The sequence below is a fragment of the Dipodomys spectabilis genome, unplaced genomic scaffold (genome assembly GCF_019054845.1).
Source record: "Dipodomys spectabilis isolate Male_0828 unplaced genomic scaffold, ASM1905484v1 ptg000175l, whole genome shotgun sequence".
Classification (NCBI taxonomy): Eukaryota; Metazoa; Chordata; class Mammalia; order Rodentia; family Heteromyidae; genus Dipodomys; species Dipodomys spectabilis.
This window is the reverse complement of record NW_024870852.1, coordinates 13966125-13980990: the sequence shown is the minus strand read 5'-3', so window position 1 is coordinate 13980990 and position 14866 is coordinate 13966125. Positions and strand designations below refer to the sequence as shown.

At 45.9% G+C, this 14866-nt stretch overlaps 1 protein-coding gene across 2 annotated transcripts in view; it reads right to left on the bottom strand.

Annotated features, from left to right (window-relative positions):
* Positions 1 to 1488: 1488 nt before the first annotated feature.
* The window catches only part of Rpn2 (ribophorin II), a 55962-nt gene continuing 42584 nt past the window's right edge, over positions 1489 to 14866 (bottom strand). Inside the window, exons 12-18 of one of the 2 annotated variants that reach the window (XM_042694422.1) lie at positions 14119 to 14313; positions 12956 to 13042; positions 11637 to 11732; positions 9736 to 9811; positions 7342 to 7471; positions 5870 to 5917; positions 1489 to 1813 (exon numbers count right to left, since the gene is read on the bottom strand). In XM_042694422.1, the coding sequence (XP_042550356.1) occupies positions 1801 to 1813; positions 5870 to 5917; positions 7342 to 7471; positions 9736 to 9811; positions 11637 to 11732; positions 12956 to 13042; positions 14119 to 14313 (645 nt within the window). In that variant the 3' untranslated portion in view covers positions 1489 to 1800. The remainder of the gene's footprint in view (positions 1814 to 5869; positions 5918 to 7341; positions 7472 to 9735; positions 9812 to 11636; positions 11733 to 12955; positions 13043 to 14118; positions 14314 to 14866) is intronic. The other variant, XM_042694423.1, reaches the window with a different exon arrangement.

The following is a 14866-nucleotide window of genomic DNA, read 5'->3' as shown; positions in this document are numbered from 1 at the left end:
AAATGCTTGATCAACAAGGGACTTGTCGCTTGAATGATGATCTCTTATGTTTGTATTAACTTGGAGTTCACAGAGAGCCTCTCATCCATGACTTCATTTGTTCCTGACAAGCCTCTGGAGGAAGCAGAGCCTGCTCCCTGGCCAGCTTCCCAGGCAGGTCAGATGACTGGTCCCAGGTCACCCAGGTCACTCACTGGGAGATGGGCAGAACTGGGCCTGATGAGGTGGGAAGGGGGAGGGAGGGTGCAGTAGTGGTCTTGTGTGCCTCTCAGACTCCAAGCTCCTCAGAAACGCAAGCTGGGAAATTCAGTGACTTCAACAGTCAGGCCAACATAGTTTTAGTACAAACTGCTCATTGGGCTCCTGATAACAATATCCAGGAAATGAGGCTGATAACAACATAGCACTCTCAATTAAGATGGGGTCACTACTGATCCCAACCCATGGCAAGCTGAAAATATTCTAAGTCAAAAGCATTTGTAATTATAGTGCATGGGCCTTATGCAGCACACTGGCCAGGTATTCCCCATTCCTGTAGAGATGACACAGTGAAATGTGGGACAGTGATAAACTGCTGAATGAGGCCCCACCTAAGAGGCTTTCAGTTCTATTTGATTGCTGCCATTCTATTATGTATTAAAAAATTACTGTTTCTGGTATTTTGTCACAGTAGCAGAACCTTGAACACAAGATGCCAATAGGAATCCTATATGGTGCTCATTGCTGAAAAAGCTGAAGGGAAACCAGCTTTTCTACCATCTCAGTCCTGTTAGCAAAGGGGCAAGATAGACCAATGCAAAAAGGCTACAGAAGGCCAGGATGTAGCTCAATGGCAAAGCACTTTCCAGCAAGTACAACATCGTGGGTTCAATCCCCAGTGCCAAAAAAGAAAAGGAAAAACAAAAACAAAAAGACATTCATGGGGGCTGGGAAGTTGGCAAAGTGGTAGAGCGCTTGCCTTGCATGCCTGAAGCACTGGGCTCGATTCCTCAGCACCACATAAGCAAAAAGAAAAAGCTGGGAGTGGCGCTGTGGCTCAAGTGGTAGAGCATTAGACTTGAGCTGAAGAGCTGAGGGACAGCGCCCAGGCCCAGAGTTCAGGCTCCACGACTGGACCCCCCCTCCCCCAAAAAAGACATTCATTACCAGGCGCCAATCCTAGCTACTCAGGAGCCTGAAATCTGAGGATCGCAGTTCAAAGTCAGCCTGGGCAGAAAAGTCCATGAGACTCTTATCTCCAATAAACAACTCAGAAAAAGTCAGAAATGGTGCTGTAGTCCAAGTGGTAAAGTGCTAGTGTTAAGCACAAAGAGGCTCAGGGACTCCCACCCCTAGGCCCTGAGTTCAAACCCCAGGACCAGCACCTGCCCCCCACCCCCATAAAAGGGTACAGAAACACCCTTACCATCTGATTAGCAGCTAAGTCCCTCATATGCTCCCAACCATGCCAGCACCCCAAAGTCTAGAAGATGTTTACACCAGGCCTTCTTTCCTATTATCATTCCTTTTATTCCAAAACTGACTAATTACAGATTTCAACTTTTCAAATGCAACATCTGGAAACTCAGGACATTCACAGCATCTTGCTAAGGCATCATGCCAAGGAAACAGATGATCTGGATTCACGGGGATCTGCTCTGTGGAGGAGAAATTAAAAACAAGCAAAAAAGTAACCATCTCTCAACTTTTCTTTTAAATAAAGAGTTTTGTTTTCATTCTTCTTGGTGCACTGTGGACTGCGCTTGACTCCTTTCTTCACCATTCATTTCAGTTCTTAGGCTTTTCGTCCTTTTCCTGGAACTAATGTGCTGTTCTGAAAGAAAAGAGAAACAAACCTCCAATGACTGACACTGCACTTGCTAACTGGTGGCCACAGAGGCCAGGGCCTCCCCCACCACTCACACGGAACATCATGATGTGTGGTGCTACGCATGTACACATTTACGCCCCTTCGTGTCTCACCAGTGAATGGGAGACAGCTTGCTCATAACTGAACCTGATACTGATTTAAAAATCAATGAAACATGGAGCTGGGAAGGTGGCTCAGTGGTAGAGCGCTTGCCTTGCATGCATGAGGCCCTGGGTTCAATTCCTCAGCACCACATAAGCAAAAAGAAAAAAGCCGGAAGTGGTGTTGTGGCTCAAGAGGTAGAGTGCTAGCCTTGAGCTGAAGAGCTGAGGGACAGCGCCCAGGCCCAGAGTTCAGGCCCCACGACCGGACCCAAAAAAAAACCAAACAAAAAAAAATCAATGAAACAAACCTGATGACACTAAGAAAGGGATGAGGAAATTCCAGGCACACCTCTCACAGCACAAGGCCAAAGATGGCAAGTTTCAACCAGAAAAATGGAGAACAGAGTCTAAAGAAGGCTCATCTCCAGACCCCACACCTGCCAACCAAAACTTGGCCTTTCTAGATAGAGCTTGAAGAGGACATCCTGACCCACCTCCTGCCAGGTGTCTGTGCACACCAACACCAGCCTCAGCACTTAGCTCCAACATATAGTGGCTCCTGAAAATGGTGCTACCTGAGCTATATGCTCCGCCCCCACTTTGGTTATCTGATACGTAGGGTCTCACACTTTTGCCCAGGCTGGCCTCAGTCTGTGACCTTCCTACTTTACAGACATTAACCACCACAGTTGGTTTATTGGTTGTGATAAGGGTCTCACTTTTTTTTTTTTTTTGGGGGGGGGGGGGGTTGGTCGTGGGGCTTGAACTCTGGGCCTGGGCGCTATCCCTGAGCTCTTTAACTCAAGGCAAGTACTCTACCACTTGAGCCACAGCGCCACTTCCAGTTTTCTGGTGGTTAACTGGAAATAAGAGTTTCATGGACTTTCCTGTCCAGGCTGGCTTTGAACTGCAATCCTCAGATCTCAGCCTCCTGAGTAGCTAGGATTCCATGTGTGAGCCATTGGCATCTGGCTCTCACTAACTTTTTACCTGAGCTAGTCTTGAACTGTGTCCTACCTCCTGATTAGCTGGAATGACAGATGTGAACCACTACATCCAATTTCAAAAGAATTTTTTTTTTGGGGGGGTTGGTCATGGGGCTTGAACTCTGGGCTTGGGCACTGTCCCTGCACTCTTCAGCTCAAGGCGAGCACTCTACCGCTTGAGCCACAACGCCACTTCCGGTTTTCTAGTGGTTTATTGGAGATAAGAGTCTCACTGACTTTCTTGCCCGGGCTGGTTTTGAACCGTGATCCTCAGATCTCAGCCTCCTGAGTAGCTAGGATTATAGGTGTGAGCCACCAGTGCCCGGCTAAGAAAAAAAAATTTTTTAATGAGTCAGTTTCCCTATGTATATGTAGCCCAGGCTGGTCTCAAACTTGTGATCTTCCTGCATCAGCCTCTTGAGTTCTGAGATTATAGACATGCACCACCAAGCTTGGCCCCCATAGAACAACTTTCAGAGAAGATAAGAACCTCTCTATCATTTTATTCCCTCTTTCTCTGTGCTAATGCACTCTAAGAAGTGATGGGAAAGAAATGACAATGGCCATCGACAGACTGCAAGCAGAGAGGAGACAGCAACAAGTTTGTATGTGGCAAGCAGAAGCAGGGTACAGACACACCTATCACCATTAGCAAGCAGCTAGACCCTGTGGTGAAGACTAGGGTGATAATTTTAGTCTGGTAGAATGGCAGGCTCCCAGCCAACAAAAACAAAAACAAACAAACAAAAAACCCAGTTCCTAGGGGCATGCACAGGCATGGGAACTAACCCTGAGGGCTAAAAGCAAGTGCTTCTAATTCCTTGCCAGCATTCAAAGGTTCCTGGAAACAATATGCATGTTTAGAAATGTTCATGGAGAGATGATAGCATGAGTATGGATTGTGAACAACTGAGGGGCAGCAGTCCATGGCCAAGAAGTTCTGTCCTACATCATGTCTGCTCAAACCATTGTGTGCTTTCAGCTCAGAAGCACTCAGCCACAGAAGCACACAGGCTTCAGCCTCACAAGTCCCAAATGTCCAAATGATCAACAATATAAGGCTGACTAAAGTTCAAAGGGAAAAAAAAAAACCAAGCCGGAGTAGAGTGAAAGAATACATAGCAGAAAGGGCTAGTTGTGAAGGCAAATCTCAGACAGAGGACCTTAGTTTAAGATAAAATCAACAGGGTTCAGTCAGAGTGTCAGAGTGGGGAGGGACTGCCTATAAAAGGGGCACCAGAGGCTTTTGGAGTGTAGAGGTAGTCTATTTGATTGAAGGGGCAATTATAGGACTGTACTTTTTATTATATGTAAATTGACCTCATTTAAATCTGAAAACATCAACCAAGTGCAGTCTCTATGTGGAGGCTAGGTGACCCAGCATAAGCACTCACATCAGTGAAAAGGCTCTAACTCCTTCGCTGCCCTTGATGGCTATTTTCACAGGATTAACACTAAGACGGCTCTGGCAGGAAAAGCCATTTCCAAGGCAAAGGGTAAGACATGACTTGAAATTCAAATATTCCCTTCCCCTCTGGTGGACTGGGCTGGTGTCGGCCAACCCTGCCACAAAAGCCAAAGCCAGCCAAAGACTTTGGTAAATAAAGTTTTTGTTGTTTGTGTTGCTGGTCTTGGAGCTTGAACTCTAGGCCTGGGCACTGTCCCTGAGCTTCTTTTGCTCAAGGCTAGCATTTTACCACTTGAGCCACAGCTCCGGTGGCTCACGCCTATAATCCTAGCTACTCAGGAGGCTGAGATCTAAGGATCGAGGTTCAAAATCAGCCCAAACAGCAAAGTCCGTGACACTCTTATCTCCAAAAAACCACTCAGAAAACAGGAAGTGGTGCTGTGTCTCAAGACTAGCTTTGAGCTGAAGAGCTGAGGGACAGTGTCCAGGCCCAGAGTTCAAGCCCCACAACCGACAAAAAAAAGACTCATGACTTTCCTGCCTGGTCTAGTTTCGAACCATGATCCTCAGATGTCAGCCTCCTAAGTAGCTAGGATTACAGGCATGAGCCACCAGCACCTGGCTCTAAAAAAAAAAAAAAAATGTGTGCGCACGTGCACACACGCATGCACGCACACACACAAATATATATTGGGGGACAGGGGGAAGTCTTTCTTTTTTGGTACTGGGGATTGAACCCAGGACGCTGCACTTGCTAGGCAAGCACTTTGCCACTGAGCTACATCCCAGTCCATAAAGTTTTATTAGAATGCAGCCATACTCACTTGTTTACATGGGTCTATGGCTGATTTCACATCTTGGAGCTAGAGTCCTGTCTGGCCCTCAGAACCTAAAATATCATCAGGCTCTTCCCAGAAACCTCTTGTTGACCCTAGCTTATAGCAGCAAATCATGAGGTAGCAGGTAAGCGGTGACTGGCCCATGAGGGGGAAGACATTATTGCACACAAGATAGTCTTGGGCCCTCCGGAGCTCTAGGAAGCTGGATTATGTTGCTAACTTTCAGCTGTGGCCATCAGCCCTTCATATTTAACTCACATGGCTTAGCCTAAACACACTAATATATAGAAAGGCCTAGAAGCCATGACAAGGTGTGCCAGGATTTGCCATGGGATCACCATTTATCAAATGCAAGAAGTCCAAGGATGGACTCCCTGCTCTCCTACAAATAGAAAGGGGCTGTTATATAGAGACCACCCCCTTGAGATATTAGTGAGGATAGTCTTAGACAGTCAAGGCCACAACAGAGTTGCCATATCGCAAAGGGCAGCTAGACTGCTCAAGAAGCTTTGGCCTTGGTCCAGACACAGCTGCAATCCATCAGGTTGGAAAATGACACCACAATTAGGCTTTGGCATAGGGAGGGAGGAGGAATGAGTGGGCTGAAATTCCACTGACATGCATGAGGTGGGCAGGATGGGAAAGGGCGCCTGCTCCTGGGTGAGCCCGCCCTTCATCTTTACCGTAGTGTCCTATATTTTGCCAATCTACTGCTCTGCTCTGCAGCGATCCTGCCAAAGGAAAGAGTGTTTGAGAATCAAGAAAGGACAGCAAGAAGAGAAATAAAGCTGAGGAGAGAAATGGCAAAACCCAACCAGAGCTTCCATCAGAGCCACTGATTTTCCCCAGACAGAAATGGCTCCAGCACTTGAAAAGGTTTTATGTTTGGTAGGTATAGAAGTGTGCAGAGAAAGGGGTGGGAATAAAACCTCATTGATCCTTTTGGAATTCTGGGTCTCATTCCCTGGTATTCCAGATTTCAGGTGAGGAACTCCTGCTAAGCAGGATTCTAAAGAAAATTATTTCTACCCCTAACCCCTTGATTTTGTTCATCTTGTGGGCAACTTCCAAAAGAGAGAGGCTGGCAGGAAACAGCCTTCTGGCTCCCTGGGGCTGAGCCTGGAGGCTGCAAGGGAACAAGGTTCTGTTCTGGAAAAATAGCTGAGTCCCTGGCTCTTTCCAAACCCAACAGCCAAGTATAGGTCACTCAAGGAGTACAAGGGTGAAGCAGAGATGCTGCTGCACCAACTGGAGCTCTGGTGGGACCCAGATTATTACAGGAGAAGTCTGTGCTGAACCCCTTGGTGAAGCACTCTGAAAGCTCACAATGGAGCTGGGTAAAAACGAGACCTTTGCTTCTCCCACAGGTTAATGGTCTTCCTGAGGTCTCCAGGATCTGACTGACCTAATTGGCAGCCATGTTGGGAGGCATGCTGTTGAGTCACAACCCTCCAAGAGAAGGCCTGGAGGGAGAAAGCAGGGCATGTCTAGAAATGATTTCTTCCAAAGGTGAAAGCAACCCTGACCTTTTCTTATGCATGGTAGAAAATCACCTAGGTTCTAATAAAGCCAAATCAACGAGTAACACCTATGTGACATTTAAATCTGCCTCCAAGTTTGTTCTGAAAGCCCAGCTGCCAGCTATCACATTAGGAGCTGACCATTTATTTGTGTGACTCTCAGGCTGTCTGCTTCCCAGGGCAGAGCTGGGGGCTCCTGGGCAGAAGGTCTCTGCTGGGGGCCTCTGCAAAACTCTCACAGATTCTGCAGGGAGAACACAGACCTACACATGGGAAGAAAAACTCTGGACACTATCAGGGGTCACAGGGGCATCATTCTAAGGGCCGGGAGGAGGGGAGGGTTGTTGGATCCTCTGTGGCAGCAGAGAAGGGAATTTTTATACAGACAGCCTTCCAGCTTGTATCCTAACCCACTTTTACCTCTCATTCTAATGTGCAGGGACAATAATTAGTGTGCTTTTCACACATCTGCAGCTAACCATGGGGGCTCAGTCCTAGTTTAAAACATCTTATGTCTTCCATGGTGGGCTGGATTAAAGCATCAGCCTTGTTCTAAGGATATAGTCCTGCCATAAAACCTTGGTTTCCAAGTTGGGCTAACACACCCTGGAGCCCCGGCTCACCCTCAGCCTTACCTCTTGACTGCCTGCTGGGCCAGCATCCGATTGCCAGCCAGGAACGTCACACTGCCCAGGATGGCCAGGTACTTCAGGGTCTGGAACATGTTGAGCTGAGTCCAGTAGACATACATGAGCCCCAGCATGGCTACAAGAAAAGGTGTCATGACATCCAGGTAAGTAAAACAGCGACAATACCTTGGGACAGGGGAGCTAGGAACAAGGCCTGCTGGGTCATGACAAGGTCTGTATGTATAGACCAGCTTGCTTTATCTCTTTTACCTGATGCCAGAAAATAGATGACTCAATGTATTTGTCTCTTAGCCTATCCAACTTGAAATCCAAGGATAAGAATCAGACTTCAGCTACTTTATCTTGATCCAGTGTTCTATTTACATTTATCTCTCTGCTTTTTATGTTACTTTTTTTAATTTGGCAGTTCTGAATTTTGAACTCAGGGCCTCATGCTTGCCTAGCCAGCACCTGGCCCTTACCTGCAGTCCTTATTTTTGAGACTGGTCTTACTTTCTGACTGGGCATGCGCCTGAACTGTGATCTGCCTATTTTAGTGTTCCTATCATAGCTGGGATGACAGGTGGTTGTGTGCCACCACACCCAAAATCTCATGAACTTTTCTGCCCGTGTGATCCTCCCAATCTCACCTTCTCGCATAGTTTAGGAGGACCGGCACTTGCCATTGTGTCCAACTATGGGTTTAGAAGGAATCTCACAAATTTTTGTGGTAAGGCTGGCCTTGAACCATGATCTATCTTTCTCAGCCTCACAAGTAGTGAGGATTATGAGAATGAGTTACTTGCATACAATTTATTTGTCTTTTTAACGTAGATGTGTTTTTGTTTTGTTTCATGTAAAACTTTACTGTATTTGAAATTATTTTTTTCTTTTGCCTCACATATGCCAAGCAAAGGCTCTGCCACTGAGCTACATACTCAACCCCTTACGTTTCAAATTCCTAATGAAAAGCACTCAGGATATAAATAGATAAGCATCTTTTTTTTCATTACAATGATGTTAAAAGCTGGGTGCTGTTGGCTCACACCTATAATCCTAGCTACTCAGGAGGCTGAGATCTGAGGATAGATCATGGTTCAAAGCCAGTCCAGGAAGGAAATTGAGATTCTTCTCTCCAGTTAACCACCAGTAAACCAGAAGTGGTGCTTTGGCTCAAAGTGGTAGAGTGCTAGCCTTGAGCATTAAAGCTCAGAGACAGTGCCCAGACTCTGAGTTCAAGTCCCATGACCACCACCAACAACAAAAAATGTTAACGATAATTTGCTACTATGAGTAGGAATGAAGCAAGAAAGACTGAGGAGAAAGGAATAGCAAAAGTGTTTGGTGACAGCACTGACAGCCTAGTGGTTCTGGTCCAGGTTCTGCTATCACCAGCCATCTAATTTATGATTCCAAATTCTCTCAACTCCCAGGGGTAATTATGCCCTGTACACCCCCACTAGAGTTGCGAAGAGAACCAAGAAGCATGCACAATAAGCATACTGACAACAAAAGTCAGGGCTACACTAATTTATATTTAGGTCTTGCACAGTTTAACCCATGAGAGCTATCACTCAAGTCCAATAACTTATTTGGAGAGAAAGGTCATACAGTCAGTTTTCGCCAGAAGGATGATAGATGAACTACAGAAGGATGATGGATGAACTACAGTAGGGCTGCTTAACCAGTTTTGAGGTCACGGACACTGAAAATCTGATCAAAGCTATGGACTTTCTCTTTCCCCAGGAAAAAAAGGCACACATTTGCTTGGAGTATAAGGACTTCACCTAAGGGTCCTTCCAAAAGGTACAGAGGTAATGACTCCTGGAATTACCAAGTACAGTGACATCTCAGTGAACTGCAAGGCAACACTGATCCAGTAGAGTCAAAGCCTCAGAAATGCTCGACTGGTTTACTATTGAGGCTGTTTTAGCCCAAAGTTCCCAGTTATCAATGCAGGATAGTATATCTGTCTATGGAAGGGACTGTTTTCTATTACTGTCCAGATAGAGTCAGCAGCAAACGTGAAGATCAATACAGTGGAGAAAAGATAACCTTTGGAAAATGCACTAACACTCTTCATCAAGGAAGATGGCTCAGTGTAAAGATATGCTAAGTGAGTAATCTCTGGAAGCAAACGGGGCTATTAAGTGAGGGTAAATAGCCTGCCAACAGCCTCCTAGTACAACGAGGCTCAATATAATGACAGCTGTTCTAAGCTGATGAGCCAAACAGGTTTATCATCATATTAACTGTCCTAAAAGGCCAGGAGGAAGAGGGAAATGTTATGCTATTAAGTCATTACAGTTAATAGGTTATGGGTCTACTTAAAATGGCTTTTGTGCAGGAAGGCAAAATGTCAGAGGAGGTTAAACAGAATTAGCGGTCTGGGGCACTTACCAGCATGTCCCAGGTGAAAGATAATTGTGCTTGGAGCAAAAGTCAAGTTGGAGACATTGGCACCAATCCGGATCCACTGCATGATGGGAAGAAATAAATTAAGAAGACATTAGAACTTGAAAGAGAGACAATACACACCCTGCCAAGGCTAAGCCAATGAACAGCGCCAGGCCTTTAATGTTCATGCATACTGGAAAGCCAGAATTTTTCCAAGTGACAACCATCCTAATATAAGCCCTCAGGGAAAAGTGTTCCCTTTTTTCTTTAGAAAGGCAGCTTGACACTACCCTCCAACAGGCATGGGTTCTGAACTTGAACATCATTTTTAATGATGGCAAACTCTACTATTTTAAAACAGGTGCAGCCATGGAGCTGAAAGGTCAGAGACTGCTTTTATGAGGAAGGATCTGACACTTGAACTACATTTTCTCATAACAGAGACACACAGGTAGCTGGCAGTTGCCTGCTTTCACTGCAGGTTCTCTGCTTCCTGAAATGCCAGTCACTTAAGTATGAGACAGATCTGCTTTCTGAACGTTTGTGCTATGCTTTCTAAAGCCCCACCAACACTTCTATTGTCAAAGTCAACCAATGAAGTAGGAACAAAGCCAACTTTCTGAAAATAAGAAAGACCTAGTGACGTTTTCTCAAAATTCTCTGAACTTTGAGGATTTGTAATTAATGTTTATAATTTTAAAAGATATATATACATACGTACATATATATATATATATATATATATATATATATATATATATATATATATATATATATGTATATAGAAAGAGAGAGAGAGAGAGAAACACCAAATTACTTGGTTAAAAAATACACTCACAGGGCTGGGAAGGTGGCTCAGTGGTAGAGTGCTTGCCTTGCATGCATGAGGCCCTGGGTTTGATTCCTCAGCACCACATAAGCAGGAAAAAAAAGCCAGAAGTGGCACTGTGGCTCAAGTGGTAGAGCGCTAGCCTTGAGCTGAAGAGTTGAGGGACAGCACCCAGGCCCAGAGTTCAGGCCCACGACTGGACCCCCCCAAAAAAAAAAAATACACTCACAGGGGCTGGGAAGGTGGCTCAGTGGTAGAGTGCTTGCCTAGCATGCATGAGGCCCTGGGTTCAATTCCTCACCACCACATAAGCAAAAAGAAAAAAGCCGGAAGTGGTGCTGCGGCTCAAGTGGTAGAGCACTAGCCTTGAGCTGAAGAGCTGAGGGACAGCGCCCAGGCCCAGAGTTCAGGCCCCATGACTGGACCCCAAAAAAAACCAAAAAAACAAAACAAAAAAAAAATACACTCACAGCACAGTAGAACATAAAAGCTAAAAATTTCCATCCACTCTTTAAAATGTCTTATTGGAGATAACCAAAATTAATGTAATTATGAACAATTTCCACGAACATCACATTAAACACATGACCCTACTCCCTGCTTCCTTCCCTCCACAGTAGGCCTTGGGGTATGGACTTTCCTGCCCTGCTGACGAGCCGTACACCATCCCATCATTGATAGACTCATTAACACTCACTGTTAGGAGGATTTCATGTGGATTTGTGCTATCAGAGCTGCTGTCGGTTGTCCCAGCCAGCAGCACTGGGCCTTGCTTTGTTCGTACTCCCTCCCATCTGAATGCTCCTGTAGAGCATCACAGACCACACACTTCTGTCACTTTTAGTGGCTACCAGGAACTTTCTCATGCCCCTTGTTAATGGACCAGTTTACTTGGCACTCCCCCATCATGGGGAATTTCGGATACTCTACAATTTTTTGACCATCAGTTCAGGTCACCGCTGCTGAACCTCTCTGGAGCAGGCTGAGGCCAGAGCACAAAGCCTCCTTTGAAAAGGCTACATCTGCTGGGTCTGGCGCCAGACACACACTGGCCATGCTAATCACAGCAACTCACCAGAGCAAAGAGCAGGAGCAAGGGTGAGAGGATCAGGGCTGTAAAGGTGTTGGACACCACCGTGGGGGGCCTCTTCTCAGGCTCTCGGAACAGGTGCTGCCGGGAGAAGACACATCAGGAAGACTTCAGGACGTGCCGCAGGGGCTGCCCTGTGTGCCAGGGAGGAGGAAATGCTCTCAGAGGCAGCACCACCTGACAACAAAAGGCTATTTGGCCTTATGCCGCTTGTCAATACCGGTTTCTGACCAAAGGTCTCCCTTCCCAAGGATACCTTGGTGGTCCTAGCTACTGCTTGGCCAACTTTTCTAGCTCAAACTCATTGTCATTCGGAGGCTGACACCCATTAAGTGGCAGGCATCTGAGTTGCAGCAAAGAGGGTGGCCAGGGCTAGAGATGGCTTGGGTAATCATCTGAGGCAGGACTCAACTTCAGAGAGCTTCTAGGTTCCTAGGTCAAATGTTGAAGCCTTGCTTCTAATATAGATGGCATTAACCCCAAACTCCTCCTCCCCTCTAGCCACAACTCCAAGGATGCCCTAAACAAACTTTGCTCCTTACTCTTTCTGCCTAATTTCCAGAGTTAAAACCACAAGTCTGGGCAAGCATTTCTCAGCTATTGTTTTGCTGTTGTTTTGTTTTTCTCCCTGAGCAATTTGAGAAGTTCATATAGCCAGGGTAAAGGAGCAGAAGCAGTCAGTGATGGACTGGGTAGTCAGAGACTGTTTAGGCCCAGATGGATTGTAAGCCTGTGAGATGAGGGCAAAGCACTTTACGTTTACCACTCCTTGTCTCAGCTTCCAGCTTAGAGGTAGAGGTGGGAAGGCATGGCCTTCCTGTGAGGACTACATGAAGTAGCGCTCTTTGACTCTGCTTTATGAGCTGCAACACACTGTTCACGCTGAACCAACCCCCCTCACCCCTCCCTTCCTTGTTCTAGTATTGGGACCTGAACTCAGGGTCTCATACTCCTTGCTTAGCTTTTTCTACTCAAGGCTGGTGCTCTACCAATGGAGCCACAACTCTATTTCTGGCTTTTTGCTGGTTAGAGATACAAGTCTTAGGGATTTTTTTCTATTTGTTTGTTTTTAAGATTTGTCCTGCAGGAAGTAGAGCTGTGGTTTGATTAGCAGAGTGCTAGCTTTGAGCACAAAGTGGCTCTGGGACAGCGTCCAGGCCCTGAGTTCAAGCCCTACACCAACAAAAAAATAAAATAAAAAATAAATTAAAAAAAAAATTTGTCCTATAGGCTAAATGTTTGCTTCCCTCCCCCACAGCCCCCACTTCTCCTCTGGGTTAGTAGATTAGGCCTTTGGGATATACCTGGATCTCCTCTTTGGGGGTAAAAAGGTTCTGGGACAGAACAGTGGAGGGAGCTTCTTCTTCAGGGAACTTGATGACCACATCAGCCTGAAAAGCAAGAACAGTCTTTAGAGGCCCAAGGCAGAGAAGGGAGTGAAAAGCCTCGTTAGGACGATAGTCCTCGACTTTCATCTAGGGCCATAACTGAAAAAGCTCCAAGGAGTCCAATCACTTTGGATCCATTAGGTGACAAATTGAGGCAGTAAAAATTTCAAGAACAAAATAAGTACTTGTTGAAAGTGCTTTTTAGAGCACGGGTTCCAATTTTCTACCAGTATGGAAGAAAAAGGCCCACATAACTACTTAATACAAAAATCCTCGCTGGTACACTGGCGGTTACAGCTGTAATCAGAAAGTGCTTGGTGTCCCTGGGAAGTGCAATTTAGTCACATTAAAAAAAGAAAGAAAGGAAAATGCACTCTTGCTCAAAAGTAGCCTGAAGAGAAGAAAAGAAGGCTTGAACACAACAGGAACAGAAGCAGCTGCCCTTTGTCCTGCAGGAGGACCAACCTGAGGCCTCAACCTGGCTTCTACCACCTCTCCACTCTATTATCTACTTCTCTCTATCCAGCTCATGGCTTCACCAGCCCTGACAGCCCATAGCCCCCACATTACATTCTGAGAAGTCCTGGCCCTTGCTTAACCCCTTGCTCACAGGCCTGAGCCACAGCTTTAAATCCACTTTTGGCATCACATCCATCAAATATGAGGCATGCAGAGGAAGAGCAGTATGTAAGGTGTAACCCCTTGCAAAATGATAATTTTTGGCTTATTAGCATTTTGCACATTCTACAGTTCACTATCCTACACCACCACCCTCAGCAATTACCAGAACTCCGTATCCCTAACAGAACAGCCTTATCCCTCCTATGAGGCTACACCAGATCTTAAAGGCCAGGCTCTCATCCACAGTGCACGAAGTCTCCTTCAGTGTAACAGTGACAGAAATTCACAGTACTAGATTCACAAGGTTAAGTTTACATTTCATTCATTAATCAATATTTATCGGGCCTCTACCATGTGCCAAGACAGGTATGATATAGAGATAGGATCCATTGCCTTGCCTCAGGGGAAGAGCCCTATGTCCCTAAAAGGAGCCTTTTGTGTCTGACCACAGCACATACCACATTCCAGAGAATTGGGTTCTTCAAAGTAGCATCACCGATGATTAAGTAGAGAGTGTAGATGCCCGAGGCAGAGTCAAACTCGATTTTTCTTTCAGAGGTGTCCAGTTCAAACTTATACACATTCTTGTTGTCTGGCTCAGCAACAAATACAACTTCCTGACCAGTCTTCTGGTTATGGAGTCGGACGAATGTCTAGATGTAACAATAATACAATCTGATCATTTCCAAACTCTCTGTGGGCCCAACATGGAAGCAACCAGACAGACTGTGAGCTCTTTCGTTACTGTGAGCACTAGGATCTGCCAGATTTGCCCTGAGAGTGGAAGGAGTGGCTACTCCACCCTAGTTCCGGCTCAAAGTCAACTTCTTGGTGGTATCAGGAAAGAAATGTGAACTATGGGTCCTGCCAACTCTCTACAATTTAGAAGCATTCATGAATGCCCAGTTTGTGGATGATTTAAGCTCTTTGCTATTGCTGAAGTTTCTTCTTTCTGCCAGTCTTTTGGCCACTTCACTGCCCAATTAACTTCTTCACCAGAGGGTGAAAAGAAGGGAAATGAGGTGGAACTGGAAGAGGCCCATGTTCAATTTCCCAGTGGTCCCTAGCTAAAGATTTAGTAGAAGAGGCTTAGGTGTCAAAAGCCAGGCAGAGTTCTAATGGAGCAGAGCAACCCAGTGTCATGGAGCAGGGCCAGCTGTAAGACAGCAGTCTGGCTACCATACTTATTTATTACTGAGCAGGTTA